Below are 20,900 nucleotides of genomic sequence, written 5' to 3'. Positions count from 1 at the left end.
CTCGACTTTGACTTGAATTCAACTAAGCAATTCTCTTACTGATAGCATTTGACCTGAGGGTTGAGGCACCATGACCACATCTGTGAGACGTCTTCTGAGCCCCAACCCCCCGCCCGCCTCCACCCGCTCGCTGACGCTGTTCTTTCAGGGGGTTAGCAGGTGGGGTGCAGGACGGGGAGGGGGGTGGGGGCACAGGAATGCGCAGTCCATCTCTCCATCAGCTTGGCTGTAATTAAGATGGCAACCCAGCTAGCGCACAACTCTCCAACATAAACAATTCCATGGATGCCGAGGGTATAACCATGACCTGAAAGAGGGGGGGCAGCCAGGGGGGTCCAAAACCCAGCGTCCAGCAAGTAGAGAGGTCAGGGGCAGCTTACGGATCCTTCGCCCAACCCCCGGGCCCAACAGGCTGTCACTCATTCACACACCCGTTTACCGAGTGGGAAACTCCACACACTCCAGGCTCCAAGCTGGCAGAAAAATAAAAACGTGAAAGATCGCTGCGAAAACAGGGCTTGGGCCTGCTCCGCACGCAACTACAACAACAACAAAGCGAGCGGGCGTGGCAGGGAGGCAGCGGCGTCCAAATAAGGGAGCTTGTGGCTAAACAGGTGCTCCGCCTTTTCCAGACAGAGATTAACCAGGCTGCTGAAGTGAAGAGAGAGATGTGGGGAACACAAAACGCTCCCCCAGCTCACGGGAGCAACTGCTCGGATCCTGACAGGCCAGGATTACCGGCAATACCCACTTCCTTTCCTCACCCGAAAATGTAACTGACCCCCCGGTCACAGACTCAGAAGGCCGGCGAATCACAGACACAAGAGCACAGCAGCACATCTGTCACAAAGATACTCAGCACCGCCCCCGCCCTGCCCCCACATACAGTATCGCTCTGCATTGGAAAAGTAATACGGTCTAAATGCTTTCCCATGCGTGACAACACATCGGCGTAATATCAGCGGCCTTCCTGGTGCGTTCGTCTGAGGTGTTGCCGTGACGCTCGATGCGGCCAGCCCTCGCAGAACTCAGCAGTTTGGGCTGAAATCGCTCCTGCTTAGCGAGCCGTGTGAAATGCTCCAGAGCAGCCGCCTGGCGCTCCACCAGAATCCTAATTCATCTGGGGGGACTGACAGATCTCTTTTACGCTAACAAATGACCGCATCGCGCGGAGCCAAGCGCGCCCGTGCTTTCCAGAGACGTCTCTCCGGAGGAGGGACGGGGGACGACCAAGAAACCCAGATGTGGATCCCAGACAGCGGGCCGCCGAGCCGGGGCTCAGGCGCGGCGGAGGCTGCAGCCCGAGCGCCCGAAAAACAGGAAGGATTAATCAGGAAATGATTGTTTTGGGGGGGGAGAGGACGGCCTGTCCCGGCCTACCAGCTGAGGCGGAGCTGAGGTCATGCTTCTGAGCCCCGGCCCGCGGGCCGTTCCCTGGACTCGGACCCGGGCGGCCGCCCCGAGGGCCGAGCGTGTGAACGCCGCGGTGAAGGCGGTGCTCCCGGGGACGGGGGGCCACGCCCGCTCACCTTCCAGAGCCCGCCGGGTCTCTCTCTCCGCTGACTCATGCTCCCGGGCCCGCCGCTCGTTTCCGCCGCTCGCTCGCTCGCTCGCTCCCTCGCTTGTTTTCCTTCTGTTTTTCCTCTGCTTTTTCTCTCACGCCTTGTCATCCCTCCCTTCCCTCTCTGCCCCTGAGAGCAAAAGCCTGAAAACCGACCGTAAACACTTTCAATGTAATTACATTTCTCAAAGTGAAAAATGTTTTACTGAAAGGCTTCTTTTTTTTTTTTTTGCTTTCCGCATGGATTCAAAACCTGCTTCCTGCCATATATTTAAGTTAAAGGAGAGCGAACCGCGGTAAACACCGCGTTCTTTCAACGGGCATTTCTATCTCCCCATGAGCCACTTTTTTTCCCACATGGGGCCATATGACCAACAAAACGAATCGGTAAATATGGGCAGTAACTTAGGTCTAAACCAGGTGTATCAACGTTACATAGTCTGAGAGCTCTGCCCTTAACACTGCTGAACTCTCTTTGTTTGGGGGCATGAGAAAAGCAACAAGGAAGGCTTAGCAACCAGAGCTAGCCTCACTACACCCTTAAAAAGATAGAGTAGGTGCAATGAAAGGCACTGACACTGATGCCATGTTTAGGTTCTGATAGCACAAAGGGGCTTCCTAATGCTGTTTTCAGCACTGACCTGTAGCAAGCGCATGTGTTTCGTAACCTTCAGTCAGACTGTGAGAAACTTTCCTCAAAGGCAGCTGTAGCACATTAAAATCATTAATTACTATTACTGGGGCCTTGCAAAGAAAAGAATATAAGAAAAAATAATTTGTCACCCTCAGTTAAAGTGCAGAGGGTCTAAACACATACATCTGCCCACGTTCAGAAGGTGATTCATCGACAGCTGATGCACCAATTAATTCTGAGTTGGGATGTTGGGATATTTGCAGATTTATGTCTGATTCTCAATCACACACCCTTCGAGCCCCGCACACATGCATATGCATCATACACACCCTGTACAGAAAAGCACTCAATAATGCTTCCTCCATTCATCAATGGGGCTTTCATTCGCTCTCACACACACACACACACACACACGCACATACACACACATACACACACATACACACACACACACACACACACACACACACACACACAGAAATTACTTAGCGTAGCGTACCGACCAGGGATGACAGAACTGGATGCAGTGGGAAAGGCCTGTCCAATTAAGCGGGAAGCAGCCATCATCTCATGAATCACGCTGTCGGAAAATATTTGAGAACGCACGGCTATTCTCCGCGGTTCTTACGACAGCGGGCGTCTCCACACAATGGATTAGGCGCTAGAAAAGGAGGAGAGCGGGAGGACCGGGGCGCCGACAGCACCGGAGAAAATGAAAGGGGCTCGGGAGGAGAGAGAGGAATGCGTTTGTTTTACGGTTGTCCTTTGCGGCGTGTGGTCTTGGCAGCCGCCGCGTCTTTGAGACGGGACCGAGCGGCTCCCCGTCGGCCAGGGAACTCCTGGCGCGACGCCCTTCTCACAGGGCTGCTGTGCGTATGATAAAGCAGCACTTCATACATGACAAACACAAGTCAAAACACATCACTTACCGCATGCTATGGGTCATTTACTGAAACTCTCAAGTGAACAAAAACATATTTAATATACAGACATAAACTGTCAGGAATCGTTCTGAAAGGGAGAGAGAGGTGATCATGACTGGGAAACGCTGTTCTCTCCTCTCAGACCACGCCTTCACTCTGGCGAGCACAGCCTTATGTAAAGTTGTCCTGTTCTCTTCTGTCGCGACCTTTGACCCCGCTGCAGGTATAGATTCCGTACAGAATGTGGAGAGTACACACACGTCCTCTTTTCACTGTTCATCTTACAAAAACAAACGTATCTCATACTGTGACGGGAACACTGCACATCAGGGCACAAGAAATAATCAGCCACCAAAACTCGGCCAACCAAAATAGCACAGCAGAGTTGAAACAGAGTAGCTGGAAAGATCCAGCGATACTGAGAAAGCAGTGGAATTTCCCCGTGATTCTGAGGCAGTTCCCTCATAATCACAGGAGGGCCTTATGGGAAAGGCTGGCTCTGTGGGGGGGGGGGGGGCAAGCGGGGCAGGCAGGTTGGGGAAGGGGCTAAGGAGGGGGAGGGGGGGTGCTGTGAATAGTGCACAGGTAAGGAGGGCAATGCCATGGGGTGTCAGGCTCCTCAGGATGAAACCCATCCAGGACAAGACTCCCAGCTCCAAAAACACCTGTTTTTAAAGCCAATTCTAATCCATCTAATCCAGGCAAATTTTTTAGACTAGATTTATCAATTTGAGAGGAAGTGTTGAGTTGTCCAGTCATCACACTGGAGTTTCATAGTCACCACACCGAACGAGTTAAATTCATGATCTGCTGGCAAAGGCTGACCGGAGGCTTGCTAAAACAGTTTAGCGGTACTTCAGATTCACCCCAAATAACCCAAATGACAGGTTTTCCAGACCCCCCATGCCCCCACGTAAAAATGCCTTTCATTCCATTGAAATTATCCCACAATTCTTGTGGAATACACACAGTATCCCTTGCCCAGGCACACACACGCACACACTTCCATTTGGGGGGTCTCACCTAATGCTATTTCTAATGGCAATAGTAGCATCACGAAATCCACTAACCTCTCGGTACTGGTAGGACGATATTTATCCATCTGTCTGTATTTACACCCACCTGAGCTAAACACACTTTGACTTGAAGTTGCACTCTTGGCAGCATTGTGACATTATTACTGCTGTCTGAGCAATACTGAAGCATGCCCATGGCTGTGTCATTACTACACCCTGGATACAGGAGTCTGGCCAGTGACTTTAAATCAGTGCGAGTGTTGTGCAGCATATAAAAACCAGGGAACAGAGAAAGCCTATTTCCTGTAAAAGCTATAAAAGGATGAGTGACAGGAACAGTGGTGCGGCAGGGGCGTGTCTCCCCTCACACAGCATGCATTCCTCCAGCCTTCGTAAGGCATCAGAAATGCCTTCGTTATCACTGTATAACACCTTTACAAATCATTCATAAGCACATGTTAAGGAGTTTCGGTCAAAGGGTTCAACTCAATTTAAGTGACATCATGTGTTATTTCAAAATTTAACATTCACTATACCAAATTTGAGATTAACATTTTGGTATGTCATAAGTCACTGCTTAGGAATGATGTAAAAGATGCTATATCATGTTAATGAACAATACGTGCTTCATGAAGGCCTTAGAAATATCCTACACGTATCCTACGCATGAAGGATGACCGAGAATTCAGCCAGTAACTTTATTATCATCGGCTTTCTTTCAAGGCTGTTTCACATTAATTTCTTCGACAATCGGCTACAACAGAAAAAAATGCTTCTGGTTTTCAGATTACCAGGTGATGTAATCAGTCAGTCTCTTTCACAAACCCAACTGGTCTGCAATTGTCAGCCAATTGAGACCAATCATGCTCTGATTGGTCAGTGACCAATCTGGTTGCCAAGATGACACTGATAGGTCAAGGCCCTCCTCCAAAAGCCCACTTACTGTAATGCCACACTAAAGTGGATCAGTTTGGCCTCGGGTCACAGCAGGCTTGGAGTTTCCTACCAGTGCTCCCTGTCACCCCCTTCACTTGCACTGGCAGAGGAGCTTTCTGACTGACTGTTATGGAAGAGCTACCCTTTCAGCCCACCGTGTCATCAAAAAGTCCATCTGAGACCTTAAGTGCTTTTCGTCTCCCAGACAAAGTGTTGAAAGGCGATTGATACCAAGGAGCAAATGACGGCACTCAAGCCAAACCGATAGTGACTTTAAACCACTTCACTGCTCCGCTCTCCCTGTGTCTGCTAAAAAAATTATTTGGCACCTCCAACAGTGCCAGAAAATGATGATTGCTTATGTACGGCACTTTTGGGCTTTATTGACGGTCCGATATCCGATACACCCTGCATAAAATAACAGATGAGTCATTGGGTTTCATATGGTGGGGGGAGGGCGGGCTGGATTATCAGAATATTCCGTCTTGGGAACCACAGAATACTGAACATAGAATTAAATAAATGCACGGGAAATTTAAGGGCTTGTGCCAAACCCATTTCCTGAGAGTAGCAGTAAACTGTCCCAGAGAAACAGGAGAAGTGTGTAAAATATTGGGAAGAGAACATATGGGCTACAAAACAGGCATTGTTACAGAATGGGATTCTGGGATGTTGCTCACTCCTCCAGCTTCCATAAGATATCCTAATTATTTATTTCTTTGGCAGCTGTCCCTACGCAAGGAGACATTCCTCATTCATACTTTTCATGTGTACCACTGGATATTTACCAAAGCACTTCAGGTTAAATACCTTGCTCCAGGGTACAAGGGCAGTACCTCATTTGGGAACTGATCCCATGACCTGTTGGTTAAAAGCCCCATTCCTTATTCCAAATACCACACTACTCACGCAAGCAACCATGTAGCACCTATCAGCTCTATCAGTCATCAGACCCCACTCCCTTTCAAACACATACACTAAACACACACACACATACACACGCGCACACACAACACACACATAAATCAGTGTGAAACCGACACATTACAAGGGAGGCTGCATTCCTACACTGAGGCAATTCCAGAGCGAGGACTGTCCCACGCTGGAGTGGGCACAGGGTGGGGGAGAGGGGGGTGGGACTGTTGCTGGGATCCAGGCCGCCTCAGACTGCAGAACATCCAGAAGCTGGTGGCTGAATGCCCCGGGCAATCGGTCAGGCCTCCAGAACCACACAGGGAAACCAAAGAAGGAAGCAACTTCTGGCCAGAAAGAGCTGGCTTATTGTCTTTTTGTGTGAGCTGAATTCCCTTTCTCAGCCCTCTGTGTGTGCGTGTGTATGTGTGTGTGTTTGTGTAAGCGTGTGCGGTGACTGGTGGGAGGGAGGGTCCAATCTAGGCCCAAATAGACTGTGGGGCCTCCAGTGGTTAACCAGCAGGGGTTGGCCCCCAACTTCTTGTGAACCCCCCCCCCCACCCCGCCATGTTCAGACCTGACCACATCAAGACAACACAGTTCCAAAAGACTTAATCACCCAATCTGAGCCTCTTTCTAAAACAGGGCCCCTACATACATAATCTCAACATAAGGTAAATCTGGACACTATGGGAAAGCATTCTTAAGAGTGTTACAGGTTCTTGTTTATTTTACAAGCAAAATGGATCAAAATAGCTACTGCAAATAACTTGCATGCTATCATGATAAATCCAATCCACCAAGTTAGATGTACCATTATAGAGCAAAAGGATGGCATCAGTCACAGAAGCAAACACTAGAATCAAGATCATCAAAGCAACATCCAAGGACATCATCATCACTAACACAACCCTTGTACTAACCATTCATTGAGTTAAAATTTAATTCCATGCTCACTATAAGAAGGAGACCCAGACTCCTATAGGCATGGTCTCCGCAGCCTCATAATGTTGGTAGAGATGGAGAAAATGTTCTTAACCTGTGGAGGCCTGGCGGATGACATCCTTTCTTTAGTCTGGGTTCCTGAGGGACTTCCACAAGCTCAGCTCTACACCACCCCACAGTAGGGATATGCATGCGTCAGCAAAGCTGTCAACCGAAAGTTCATGATATTTTTAAATTTCCCAGGATTACCTTCTGCTTCCACTATTGTATTGTATTTCAATAAAAAGCCAACAGAGAGCTGGAGTCACTGAGATATTACACATCGGGGAATGAGTTGACAGGATACTCAAAGATCCAGAGAGTAAACTGGGCATGTGCAGAGCTGGACACATTACACAGCAAACAGCAAACAGGTCGTACCCTTCTTAAAAAGACAATACCGGGAGACCAACCCAACCGCATTTTTCATCCCATTCAAACACCCTGTTTTTCAAACTAACTCATAAACATCCCCAAGGACATGAAAATGAAAACGTTTTTACATTCTAAATGAGAGTGATGGAGAGAGATGGAGGAATTGAGAGACGTAAAAACATCGCCAGAACACTTTCTCAGTTGGCACGTGTCTCAAAAATCTACTGCAACCATTCTGACAGAAACAAATATGACCACATAAAAAGAACAATTACCACAGATGAAGTCAACGGCCAGAAAGCTTTTGTGCTCCTCCAAAGCCCCAAATTTAAGATAATTGTTTAATCAGATAACCTGATCATTTTAGTGTCTGGGCAACCTTCACAGACTGGTCCAGAATGCAGAAACACAGACTGAAGGAGCCAGTATACCTAAAATATTTGTTCTTGGACAAACCAACCAGGATGGACACAAAGTACACAACAAATGGAGGCATGCATTGTTCAAGAGCTCCCTTTCTCTCCTGATGTTTCATTTCATATAGTGATTTAGATGCTTTTTGATTAAAGGAGCTAAAGACAGATGAACAACCTGAAGAGTCCTGAAGCAAATCATATTGCACAAGAATCACCAGAAATAGTTTGCCAGACTGATATTACTTGCGAGAGCCTCAGATCCCACTTGTGAATGAAGCATGTCAAATATCACCTTGAATAAGCACTTCATAAAGCATGCATGGATCCAAGCCTCTGCATATTCATAAGTGTCAATGGCAGTTATGAATATGCAGAAGTTTCCACCCATTCATGCATTCTTTATGATGTGTTAAACTGACAGCACAAGCCCCAAACATATATAAGCATACATTACAGCTGCCAACTGGTGCTCTTTCAAGTACAAATACAGTCCTTTTTGTCCTTTTCAAGTCTGTTAAAACATTCTGCTTGTGATTTCAAGTTAGCTGAAAGGGATTCAATGTAAATGGACCTAAGCGTATTATTACCCCGCTGAAATGTGTCTGCCAAGAAAAAGAGGCTAGTTTTGCTTTGCATTTTTAGAAATCTATTTATTTATGGGCCAATTGTTTCCAAATTCAAGTGACGTTTTTATTATTATTCAGCCGACTCTGAAAGAGAGAGGCGGCTTTGGAAACTGGGCTGCTTGCCTTCTTAGTTGGCCGTATAAATGTTTCCTTGGAAACCGGGGTACCCGTACAACGACCCCCACAGCATGGGTCAGAGTGCGGCAAAGCAACGAGGCTTCATGTGCCCTGCGTTCCCTCCACAAATCACAGGCCAGCAAACCCACAGAGAGCTCCCAATCCCAAATCCCCAACCAAGGGGGAGGAGCCAGTCGACCAAAACGACATCACCTCCCAAACTCACCCACTTCAAAAAAGCCTATAATGACACTGAATTTCATTAACATATATCTATACTGATGAACTAAAAGTCAGTTGTAGTTATTGCTGTGGTAGCGACCATAGTAGCAAATGCACATAATAGGACATTTTCTAATATTAGAAATGAATAGGAATTTATTCAAAGAAAGAGGCTATGAAATGATTTTCTTAGGGATAAAAGTCAGGTGGGGGTCATCCCCAGTGCTGTCACGCTCTAACAGGGTGGGGGGGGTGTTTGGCAGGGAGATCACACTAGCTGGCCATCCAACCAGCTCAGAGGACATCAGCTCCCATTTGAAGAGTAGATGAGATTGATACCACATCACTTACAGATACTAGCACTGAAACAGCACACTGTACAGCCATGAAACCACTAACGTGTGTCTACAGACCTGTATACATACATGCATATGTCTGTGCATGTTTCCATGCTTTTGTATGTTCGGGCATGTAAATGTATCTGTATGTGTAGGTGCATGTGTGTGTATGCACGTGTGTCCATCTGTGTGTGTGTGCGTGTATGTGTGTGTGTGTGTGTGCATGCGTGTGTGTGTGTGAGTGTGTGTGTGTGAACAAAATCACAGATCATCTTGAAGACAGACACACAGTAGTGTCCAGTTCTAAGAGCTCTCTCACCCTGGAAGGCAGTGGCGTGGCTGGTTAAGAGGTATTTGACATCATAGCTGTAGGAGGCGATGCTCTGCAGGGTCTCGGCCTGGACAGCCACTCTGTAGCTCTCCTCCATCTTACGGGTGCAGCAGGTGGGGCCGCTGTGCTGGCAGATCTGTAGCTGCACATCTGAAGGGCGGAGCAAACGGAAAATTTGAGAATATCATATAAACATAAATATTGCAGAAGTAGCTATTTTTCATAAACTCTCTCTCTCATTAGGTGATGATATTATCCTTCTCAACAGTACTAGCCATAATAAGTCTGTTCCAGGGAAAACGAGAGATCTACTGACAAGGCCTACAAGTCAACATAACGTCAGTACTGACCCAAAATGAAATGCAAGGTCAATACATTCTCATATCTCTCACTCAAGAAATTACATGATGACATCAACCCCCCCATAATAAGTTTACTATTAAATCTCAGTGCTCAGGGGTGTGAGGCTGGGTGTCTTTTCCCCCCTGACTTGGTTTTGCTGTGAAACTGGAACCCGAGACTGTGGTCCCCGGGGGCCCCAGGGACCTGTGCCCCCCTTTCCAAATCCGTCCCTGAAACACAATAGGCTGCACCCCGAGTCGGAGCACCGCGGTCGCTTAATTACCCGCCGAGATTGCGCCCAAGCGCCAGCTGCGATCATCCCCGCAGAGTGAAGTCACCGCGACCCCCCGCTCGCCCCGCCGCTCCCCCGCCCCCACGGCTGGCTCGCCGCCCCGTGTTATCTCCAGCGGGAAACTGATACTCGGGGACCTCGGCCCCACGATCCACGTCCGGAACCCGACGGAGAAAGTGTTTCAGAAATAGACCATGGCCTCACAGGCTGAAGCTCCAAAGAGGAGGGGGGGGGGACAGAATTTTGTAAGCACGCTATAGCTAACAGTGAGCACTGGACCAATGGCCCTGAGGGGTCGCGTGGCTACAGAGCCCAAGGTCGTCATCTCCCAACGATTCATTTAGCATCGGTTCAAATTTAGCATTTCGTGGCAATGCCACACTTACATAATGCAGGTGGTTCTGCGGATTAGCTCATGAATACTGACAGCTTTTCGCAAATCATCAAGCAAAGTGTCATCAAGCGAAGCAGTCCTGGCAATCGTGTTGCACAGAGAACCAAGAATATCAAGTATGTGATGTTTTCAGCATGGCGGTGGGATGAATTACACCATTCCAATGGCAGTCTGAGCAGTTAAAACGCCTTTTAAATGCCCAGTTGCAGTTCAGACTGAAATAGACTCCACAGCCCTGACAAACCTGCCTCTAGTTTCTCAAACTTTGCACGATTAAAACACAGTCAGACACATACAGAGACTTGGCATGGCAGATGGTCAAATTGGTTTCCAGACTATTGTAAACCAGACTTACGCAAGCTGAGAATGGTTATTTTCTTTAACCGTTCTCAGGTTGCATAAGTCTTGTGATTAAATGCATTTGCAAGTATTTTACTGAGGTCAGATCTTAATGTAGCTTATAATGAATCCAATGTCAAAGGCACGACATGTTGGCCTGTAGAACTGAAAAAAAGACACAGGTCAAATGGTCAATATTGTAAAGACTCAGTTTGACCAAAATAAATGTGCTTTAAGGAAACAAGATTCAGTTACTGATCAAAGAGAAAAACAGAAATTTCTGCTAAGATGATAAGTGTACATACATATATATTTCAAAAGAGCGCAATTTCCTGAAGTGGCTTTTTGATTCGCTCTCTGAGTGCAGGAATAAACTTCCATAAATGCAGGTAATTAATGCTGAATTTGGTCTCTCAGATGTAATTTTTTTCTGCCTCGCCTCAGGAAGTGCTTCTCGCTTTGATGTGCTCGTCTCCTTCAAAGCCGCGGGGTATTTACTCAATATTGATTTGCTGCGCTTGGGAAAGGTCTTGTTTGAAAGAAAACACTTCTCCGGCAGGGTCCGCCGCATACCTGAACTTTTTGGATCCCCCTGAATCGCGGCTGAAATGTTTGGCTTCGGGACTTCAATCGAGCGATGACCACGGCGTACAGAGGCCAGGTTGGGGGCTGGAGGGGGGTAGGGGGGCCGGCTAGCGGCTCATTGGATGTGGTCATGACAGTCTCCCCTGGGAGGTGTGTTATTGGGGAGGGTTACGCCACAGTGAGAGGTCTGTATCCAGACAGCTGTCTGACTGAGTGAGCCCTGATCTCCAGCGCCTGAAACCACTTCTCCCTTCCTTCTGTTATAGACCCCCTCAGTCCCCTGGTCTCTGCTGCTGTTATAGACCCCTCAATCCCCTGCTCTCTCCTGCTGCTATAGACCCCCTCAATCCCCTGCTCTCTCCTGCTGTTATAGACCACCTCAGTCTCCTGCTCCCTCTCTCCTCCTGTTATAGACCCCCTCAGTCTCCTGCTCTCTCCTGCTGTTATAGACCCCCTCAGTCTCCTGCTCTCTCCTCCTGTTATAGACTCACTCAGACTCCTGCTCTCTCTCTCCTCCTGTTATAGACTCACTCAGACTCCTGCTCCCTCTCTCCTCCTGTTATAGACTCACTCAGACTCCTGCTCCCTCTCTCCTCCTGTTATAGACTCACTCAGACTCCTGCTCCCTCTCTCCTCCTATTATAAATTCCATCACAGACTCCTGTTCCCTCTCTCCTCCTGTTATAAATTCCATCACAGACTCCTGTTCCCTCACTCCTGTTATAAACTCCATCACAATCTCCTGTTTTCTCCTTCTCCGTGTTATAGACTCACTCAGACTCCTGCTCCCTTGTCTCCGCGTGTTGGGGACTCACTCGCTCCTTGAACACTTTGCCCTGAGCTTATAGACACCTGGATAAGCAATTAATGTTACTCACTGTTTACTATAGTTCATAGTCACTCAGATCCTGCTCTCTCCTCCTGTTATAGACTCACTCAGACTCCTGCTCTCTCCTCCTGTTATAGACCACCTCAGACTCCTGTTCCCTCTGTCCTCCTGTTATAGACTCACTCAGACTCCTGTTCCCTCTCTCCTCCTGTTATAGACTCACTCAGACTCCTGTTCCCTCTCTCCTCCTGTTATAGACTCACTCAGACTCCTGTTCCCTCTCTCCTCCTGTTATAGGCTCACTCAGAATCCTGTTCCCTCTCTCCTCCTGTTATAGACTCACTCAGAATCCTGTTCCCTCTCTCCTCCTGTTATAGACTCACTCAGAATCCTGTTCCCTCTCTCCTCCTGTTATAAATTCCATCACAGACTCCTGTTCCCTCACTCCTGTTATAAACTCCATCACAAACTCCTGTTTTCTCCTTCTCCGTGTTATAGACTCACTCACAGACTCCTGCTACTTGTCTCCAGCCTAGTGGAGGAACTCTCGCCTACCTGTCAAAAGAACAGCAGTTTGCCCTGAGAAAAACTTGATAATAAACTGGATAAAGCAATATTAAAGAGTTAATTCATTATCAACTGTTTACCAATAGATTCCATAGTCATCAGTGCAATTGATGTGTCCATTCACCATAATTAATATAACAGCATAGTTATTTCATAATATTAAACTGAATCCGTAAAAGGAATGACTAACCAGAGAGGCATTTCACACCTTCTCCTTGTGTATAGCATCCAGTTCTATCCTGTGTCGACCATCAACATTAATACTATTTTAACAATGGTGGAACACTCCTATCACCAATCAAATCTCCAGTGAACGTGAAATGGCATGGCAGCTGAAGGAACACACAATATTTAAAAGCAAGGAAGACCGTACCTTAACTGAGCTTAAAAGCAGTGAAAAGAAGGGAAATCTATATAGGCAGAGGAGAGCAGACTGGACTTGGTGGGTGAAACTAATGGAAGTGGGTAGTAGAAGATTCCAGATTGCTCTAAAAGCAGTCCAACTCCCATTAAGCGAATGCTAGGGTGTATGCATTAAGCTTGTCATTTGTGAGAATGGCAAGAAAGGGCAGATTTGGACAGTGGAATAAACGGTAGACAGTGAGCAGGTGTGTTCGTATGTGGGGGCAGGCCGGGCTGTCCAAGCTCACACAGCACAAGATGTATTTGTGTTCTTTACTCAGTTTAGCCAACTGTAGAACACCGCTATATGCAGGGGGGAAACTGGATAAAGAGTGGAGCTTTCTTGGCTACCTATCAAACAATACACAGAGAAAAGAGTTGCCATGAATTAAGAGATTTCACACTGCTGTATAAGCCATCTTAATGCCAGCTTTGACTCAACAGTGGCCTTTGCTTCAGTCTGAAAGAGGACCATTTGCAGGCTGTTAGGTGGCTTTTTAAAGCTGACTCTGCCTGAAATGGCTTAAAGCAGTCTGCAGTGTGAATAGAACATGTCAATCACTGCCGGCTTTGACCAGTACAGTGTGAATGGTTCTGGAAAGTTTTGGAGGTGTGAACACTGACCAGAGGTTTAATCTTTTCAGCGGCAGCAAATCACAGGCTTGTTTTATGTTGAATGAAATTACAGAAGCTATTGAGCTTCAAATCAGCAGAAACGCAGAACACGGCGTCAAGGCTGTGAGCATAAAAACAGGGCTGTGTGTCCATCTATCACTTTTAGGACCCCTGTGATTCACCTGAGATGTCTGAGGCTCAGAGCTGCACAGATTTGATGACCGGGTTCGTTGTAAGAGGAACGTGACAGAACCAAATTGCACTATCTGCTGCAACCTTGTATTTATCAGTGAGGATTTGCCTCCCCACAGTCCTTCGATTGATACATTCCACATCACAAGATCAGCAGGTAATCTCTGCATGGTTCCCTTGGCTCAAAACCACAGCACGGGAACAGTCATAACTTTTAAAAATAATCCCTGCCTAAGCAACTTTGAAGCATTGCTCTTCTAAGGCATACACTGGCAGTGGTACAGACCAATTCTTCATTAATTGAAAGCCCTCAGAAGAAAAATTAAGTGCCTACAAGACTCCAAAAATCAAACTTGTACTGTAGTCAGTCAGAAACTCCTCATAACATTAAACTAGTTAATTCATGACTAGTAACCATCTGCATTGTCTTATCTTTTCACAGATTATATGCGGTTTTCTTTCTAGGACAAGTGAGCAGAGGCTTAGACTGACTCTTTCTCTCTCTCTGCAGTTTAAAATCTGCACTACTAGGGTACATTCCCTCCCCAAAAAAATACAAAAAACTTTAAAAAGCTTAGGGGTCAGGGGTTTGTACAATTACTTATTTCAATGTTACCCTGTAACAGAACACAAAGCCAGTCAGAAAATAAGGCTGCTCTGGCGTGCTAGTTTGAAAATAACAATTGGTGACTTTCCCTTTCTGTCTAATGAAAGGCCGACTCATTAGGTTTCCCCTGCCCCTGCCCTGCTCCACCCTCAGCCCCAGCCCACCTCTGACTCTGACCGGACTGGAGTTTCACAGCGTCAGAACTCCGGAGCTGCTTTACTTGGCGTTTGATCTGAAAAGTCACTCCAGAACCCCCCCGCCCCCTTCACCCCCAGTCCCCTGTGGAAGTGCTTTGAAGAGAGGCCTGCTCGGCTTTACCCAGGGCAAACTCCTCCAGATTCCTGAAAAAACAAGCAAACACCAAACAAGACGTGCGATGATCTTGAGGTGCACTTCAGCCAGACCCAGGTGCTCTAAATGAGAGCCGGAATGAGCAGAGGGTTGCAGATCTTCAGCTCCAGAGTTCTGTCTGGGTGCTGTGATGTGGCGAAAGGAGAATTCACAGAGCAGTCCTGCCCTACACCATCACTTCACTGGCCAAAAAGGATCAAGTCACTGCCCACTCATTAGAGGCGACAGCGATTATTCGACCACTCGTCACATCTAAATGATCACTGGCTGTAGAGGCCGGAGCGACAAATGAAAAAAAGAAAAGCATTCTTTAAGGAGCGCCTATAAGAAAAAGAACTTAAAGCTGCGTGGGAAAAAAAATCAGCCTGAATATGTGGTCCATTTCCTGTTGGTAATAATATTATACGTATGCAACGCTTGAGAAAGGTTAAAACTGTTCCAGTGTAAAGACTTGGGAGCCATAGAATAACTGAATATCAAATTACTCGAAAGGAAGCTCTCCTGCAGTACAGCGTACGCTCTAGAGAGTAAAATAGACACTGACTCATAGGACAGTGCATCACAGGAGCGCACACACCACAGCTGCAGTGTCCTGGGTGCCTGTGGCACAGTGATAGCAAGGGAGAAAACTTTCAAAAATATAATACATTCACATCCCTACTCCTGCCAGCCCTCATTGGCCTTCCTACAATACATAATGACTAACTATGACATCTGTCATTTTGTGGCTCTTTTTGTTTTGCCTTTTTTGTTAACATCTCTCTAGACTAGATGGCTTCCCTCTAGCATTTTCTGTCTGCGGCCCTGCCACTCCTGACAGGGCAAGCCACAAGGACGTCTCTGCCTGGTGAGCCGTCACGTAACCGTAGCAATGGCATAAAGCATACTGTAGTTTCAACTGTATCCCTAGACCCGCTCCCTAGACCCCCCCCCCCACCCCCGCACTGAGACACGGCCATGACTTTAGCGTGTGATCCCCAACACTGCCCGGGGGTGGCTCATCCACAGGGATATTGCATGTCATATGACACTGATGGGTTTTTGGACAGACCATCCCATTATACTGTAAGGGACATGAAACCGACAGGCAAGCGAAGCCTGCTGGATCTGCCTGTTCAAGAACCGGCACAAATCAATTCCAATTCCAAGAAAGCAGTAGGCATAACTACATATTGGCTACCTTCAGAATTGTGGGAAACAGAAAAGGAAATGCTTTAAAAAACCTATTTCCCCAACTTCTCCTTGTGTCAAACATTCTCAATCATAGATAAAATAAGAAACTAATGCTACCACAAAAACAAAAAACAAAAAATGAAATTGCAAAATGCCACACCGCGTAGATTAGAGGTGGGGAGAGGGGCGTTAGCACAGCCTTGGAAATGACAACCACCTCCGGTGCTTTTAAACTCAAACTCTCCAGGGAATGTTTTTCAGTCATGTCAACAGTGCTGTATTTAACCCCAACCACAGGACTGTGTCAGGCCTCAGTGGCATTACTGTGGCTGTCTGACGCTCAGACTGATGGCGAGACCCTGTTTTATTCCTGAACTGAATTAGATGTGGCCCATTCCAACTCCCTTTCCACTTCAAAATAGCTTCAAAGGGGCATCTTAATGCAGAGCAAAAGTACAGGTAGGCTTACAAACTCACACTGAGTGGAAAATAATAGGAACTTTTGGGTCTGGGGGAGGCCAACCCTTCAATCCCATTCCGCCTGACTGTCTGTCTGTCTGTCTGACATTTAGCCCCTTCTCTCTCTCTCTCTCAGTCTGACTCTGTTAGTTTCAGTTTAATTCTTGGGAAGAGCAGCTTCTAATGGCTCCTAATGGCTGCCAACGAAATCAGGCATGCAAGAGAAATGTGTTTGCATAAACAGTTTGTCAGAGGTGTACTTTGCTTTGTCACCGGTACTTAAGATGTTAGGTCTCCCTTTTGTTACACCATAAGAGAGTTGGAAAAAACGAATCAGTGCTCCGCTTTACTAGCTGCCGAAAAAACGCCGATTGAAACCACCAAATTTGGTGGAATTTGTTGCGATTGTAATGTGCTACTTTTAAGTTGGGAATTCCTCTCTTATTTTCCCCTGCCAGATTATATTACCATTTTGCAGAAGTAGCTATTTTTCTTCCCAATTGACATACTCAGAATACCACTGGAATTGTTGTATTTTGTTGCCCTGTCATCAACATCAATTATAAAGACCACGATCACATTATTCCCTTCCTAACTCTTGATGGCTCCTAGTCTTATTGTGTGGCAACAGTTAAACCAAAGAAACACGTTTATGCGTCATTCCTGGAATTATGCTCATATGTATATTCTATTTTCTTTATGCGACATGAGGACATTAAGGTGTGTATTTCCAGCCGGTGAGCTCACTGAATTTCTTTTTAGCATCACCGGAGCTCGCTCTTGAGCGCTGAGTCATATGTCTGGAGTAGGCAAGTGGATGGATGTCTCTGTCATAATTTATCAAGTCGGCTTTCATAATGTAGCCTCAATTTACATTTCACAGCGCGAGTGGAACCACGAATCGTGCATTGGCTATTGAGCCAGGAGCAACAGCATCATATAGCCAAAGTTCGCAAGAATCACTTTAGCGTAAGTTTAAATATTTGTGCTTGGCCTCATTGCTGTGGTACTGAATTTAGGCAACCAAAATGTTAATTATTTAGAAATGTTTAATTCTGCCTGGATTACATTTGTCAGTTTGCCAACCTGGTTAGGAATACCGTACGTTTTGAAATAGCTGCGCGTTTGCACACCGAAAAGCTACAGCATCCAGGCAAGCACGAGTCTTTCTTACGCACTAACCTGTCCCAGGTGTTTCGGGTACCAATTTCAATGGACCAATGTGGTGTAGCTGGAAAGCCGTTTTCACTTCATAGCAGCTATGCGCGTTTACACTGGACACATTCGCCAGCAGCGTGGATGACACCAAAATCCACCAAAGGTTAACGCGTGAAAGTATTCCTCGGGACATTGCAGCATGTCAATCCACAGATATCCAGGAAGTATGTGGAAGAGATAGCTATGCCAATATGGTAAATTGTGTTAATTAAACAACTGAGAGAGAGAGAGAGTGAGAGAGAGAAAGAGAGAGCGAGAGAGAGAGCTGTTGAACGGTTAAGAACGGTTAGCCCTTGTCTTCAAAAACGGTCTCTGACGGATTTTCACATAGTTGAGTTCAGAAGGGTAGACTAGAAATCGCTTTCTTGGAGTTAAAATCCGATGGAAAAACAATATTGAACACTGGTTTCCTTGCTGTCCCGTTTCTACTGCTAAGCGCGAGAGTAGGCTTGCTGAACTACTTGCATGCCTCTCTCTCTCTCTTTCTCTCTCTCTCTCTCTCACACACACGCACGCACGCACACACACACACACACACATTTGGATGACTCGGCTGACTCGGCAGAATCGAATAAGTGATACGGGTTCATTGGACCCTGTAGTTGGTTGTAAGGGGATTAATTCATAAACGATTGCTCGCTGAGGTGGCATTTTTACATTGGTGAACAATATTCAGGGTTTCTGGGGTATTTGGGTAGCGGGGGAATAGCGATTTACGGTGAATTAGGAGAGGAAATTAAAACTACTGTTTTGAAGTCTTCGTAAGATTTATTTTCCGTAATTGTGTTTTTTAAATTTTTATTTGTGATGGTGTAGTTGTCTGTGTGTGTGGGGAGGGGGGAGAGAAAGTCCTCTCTCTCTCGCTCTCTCTCACACACACACACACATTTGAAAAAAGACATGATTATTGGCTTTTCACTATAATTAGTCTGACACTTGTCACATCTCTTTTAAGGCTAGACTAATCAAATACAGACGCCCTGCAATGAATTACTGTATTAAAACAGAGATTGCAGAAAGAGTAATATATCAATGATTGTCATCATTTTATTCCTTGAAAAAATACAGTGCATAATTTCCCATAGTTTGCTCATAGCCCAAAGCAAAACTACCTGTTTAATTGAAAACTGGTATTATTATTATTATTATTATTATTATCTTTTTTGGATGTATGGAATTGGATGTAAGTGATTGAGAGGAGTTTATGTTATTCATGTTATATTTATTGTTGTTTCAAAATTGATTTCTTACAGCCCGGGCAGCAAACAGTGGCCACTAGCTGGCTGCCATCGGTACAGCTGTCCACCGGCCGACAGCTGACGGCACTCTGATTGATAGGTGCTTGCTTTCTGGAAGGTTTCGCCTGTAGGCTACATAAAACAATTATCTAATAGAAAAAGATGCTTTAAGTAAACAGTTAATAAATTGGGGATAAATGTGTTACCTACATGTTATTATTAGTCGCTCAGTGATAGGGCTACTTAATTAAATTCTGTTTGCTTGTTTGACATGGTTCTCCAGTGGCATCTAAGATACAGCTGAGGAGCTAGCCACACACCGAGTGCAGCATAGCCATGAAGTATGGTATTACCAGAATACTTTCTGGCTTTAAGTGTTGAGGGCTACAGTCAAATACAGATTCTGCAGTTGCTAAGGTGAGAGGTGGAAGACAGACATGTGTAGCTGGCAGTTGAAGTGTCATCCTCCAACCTCAACACCACCTCCTCATCGAGGGAGTCTGACTGTTAGTGGTCACAATAACCAAATATTCTGTTCAAATTGTCAGATTCTGCAAAGGACATCTCATTAGATTGGCAGCGAGAGCATCCAGCCAGAGGCTCCTATAGATCTGGGGTAAATTAGATTTCTGCTGAGCTGCTAGGAGCCCTGAATATCTTGTATTTGTAACTGGAGCTGCGCCAGGTCTGCGCTTTTGTAACTTAGCCTTAAGCTCAAGGCCAATGTTAGTGAACAAGAACCAAGTGGTGTTTTAATTCCTCTAAGATGGCAAATCAAAAAAAGTCCATGTGGGGGGGGGGGGCACTCTGTGAAGAATATCTGCACAGCGACTACATGGGTGTCACCTGCACACAATTGTTCAGTTCTATTCCTTTGATGTTTCATTACATTACATTACATTACAGGCATTTAGCAGACGCTCTTATCCAGAGCGACTTACACAGCTTTTACATAGCATTTCACATTGTATCCATTTATACAGCTGGATATATACTGAAGCAATTCCGGTTAAGTACCTTGCTCAAGGGTACAACGGCAGTGTCCTTACCCGGGAATCGAACCTACGACCTTTCGGTTACAAGCCCAGTTCCTTACCCACTGTGCTACACTGCCGCCGTTTCAAGTCAGAGTTCTGTGAGTAGGCTACAGCTCAGCATCAAGTTTAAAAAAAAATTTTTTTTATGTCCTGCCAGCTGCATGTTATTGCACATGGGCCATGCAATTGCTCCGTGGTTCACATACATATTCACAATAAGTTTGTTCTGCTCCGACAAAATGCTGTGTTGTTGTATCCCTGTTGGCCTCGCAGATTGCATAGTTTTATTCAATGTCCTACAACACTGCAGAGAAATGTTACTCTTAGGACAGTGCCCCATGGGATTTCCTGGCACAATAGCATGGGTATATAATATATCCCTAACCCCATTGGCTGTCCATTCCATTCCAAAACACTATGGTTAGCCAACTTTCCTGCAAGGCCTCAAGATCATTGTCTTGTTTAACGCCCACGTGCTGCTTGAATATTCATGTAATTCTTAATCGGTTAGCCTCAACGGTTCACCTGTCCTCGACGGACAAATCTGACCGCAATTTGCAGACACCGTTTTCAGCTGACTTGAAAACTAGCGTCTCTGTTTTACTCTGCAATAGAAATTAGATTCAATCAATTGATTCAAGCACTGAGATAGCATGATTGTTCCTGTACCAGTATAATAATAATATGCATCAGATTTTCAATATGTATAGGATATTTTAAATTTAGAATGCTAATTTGGTTAAACTAGCACGTGCAGAAGCATGAGGCAGAGGCTGAATATTATTTTTTGAAAGTGTGATGCGTTGAGCACTTGTCTGGCTTACGTTGTATATATTTTCTTTCCATGTATAAACGAAACCAATACGCTG

General features: G+C 45.9%; 1 protein-coding gene across 2 annotated transcripts in view; it reads right to left on the bottom strand.

Moving 5' to 3' along the window:
• LOC135256482 (glypican-5-like) overlaps window positions 1-18,248 on the bottom strand; it is a 111,981-nt gene extending 93,733 nt beyond the window's left edge. Inside the window, exons 1-2 of one of the 2 annotated variants that reach the window (XM_064338290.1) lie at window positions 17,721-18,248; window positions 9,380-9,541 (exon numbers count right to left, since the gene is read on the bottom strand). In XM_064338290.1, the coding sequence (XP_064194360.1) occupies window positions 9,380-9,541; window positions 17,721-17,889 (331 nt within the window). In that variant the 5' untranslated portion in view covers window positions 17,890-18,248. The remainder of the gene's footprint in view (window positions 1-9,379; window positions 9,542-17,720) is intronic. The other variant, XM_064338289.1, reaches the window with a different exon arrangement.
• Between the last annotated feature and the right edge of the window lie 2,652 nt (window positions 18,249-20,900).

This window comes from Anguilla rostrata, chromosome 6 (genome assembly GCF_018555375.3).
Source record: "Anguilla rostrata isolate EN2019 chromosome 6, ASM1855537v3, whole genome shotgun sequence".
Lineage (NCBI taxonomy): Eukaryota > Metazoa > Chordata > Actinopteri > Anguilliformes > Anguillidae > Anguilla > Anguilla rostrata.
The sequence above is the reverse complement of the archived record's forward strand: the minus strand, read 5'-3'. Positions and strand labels throughout refer to the sequence as shown.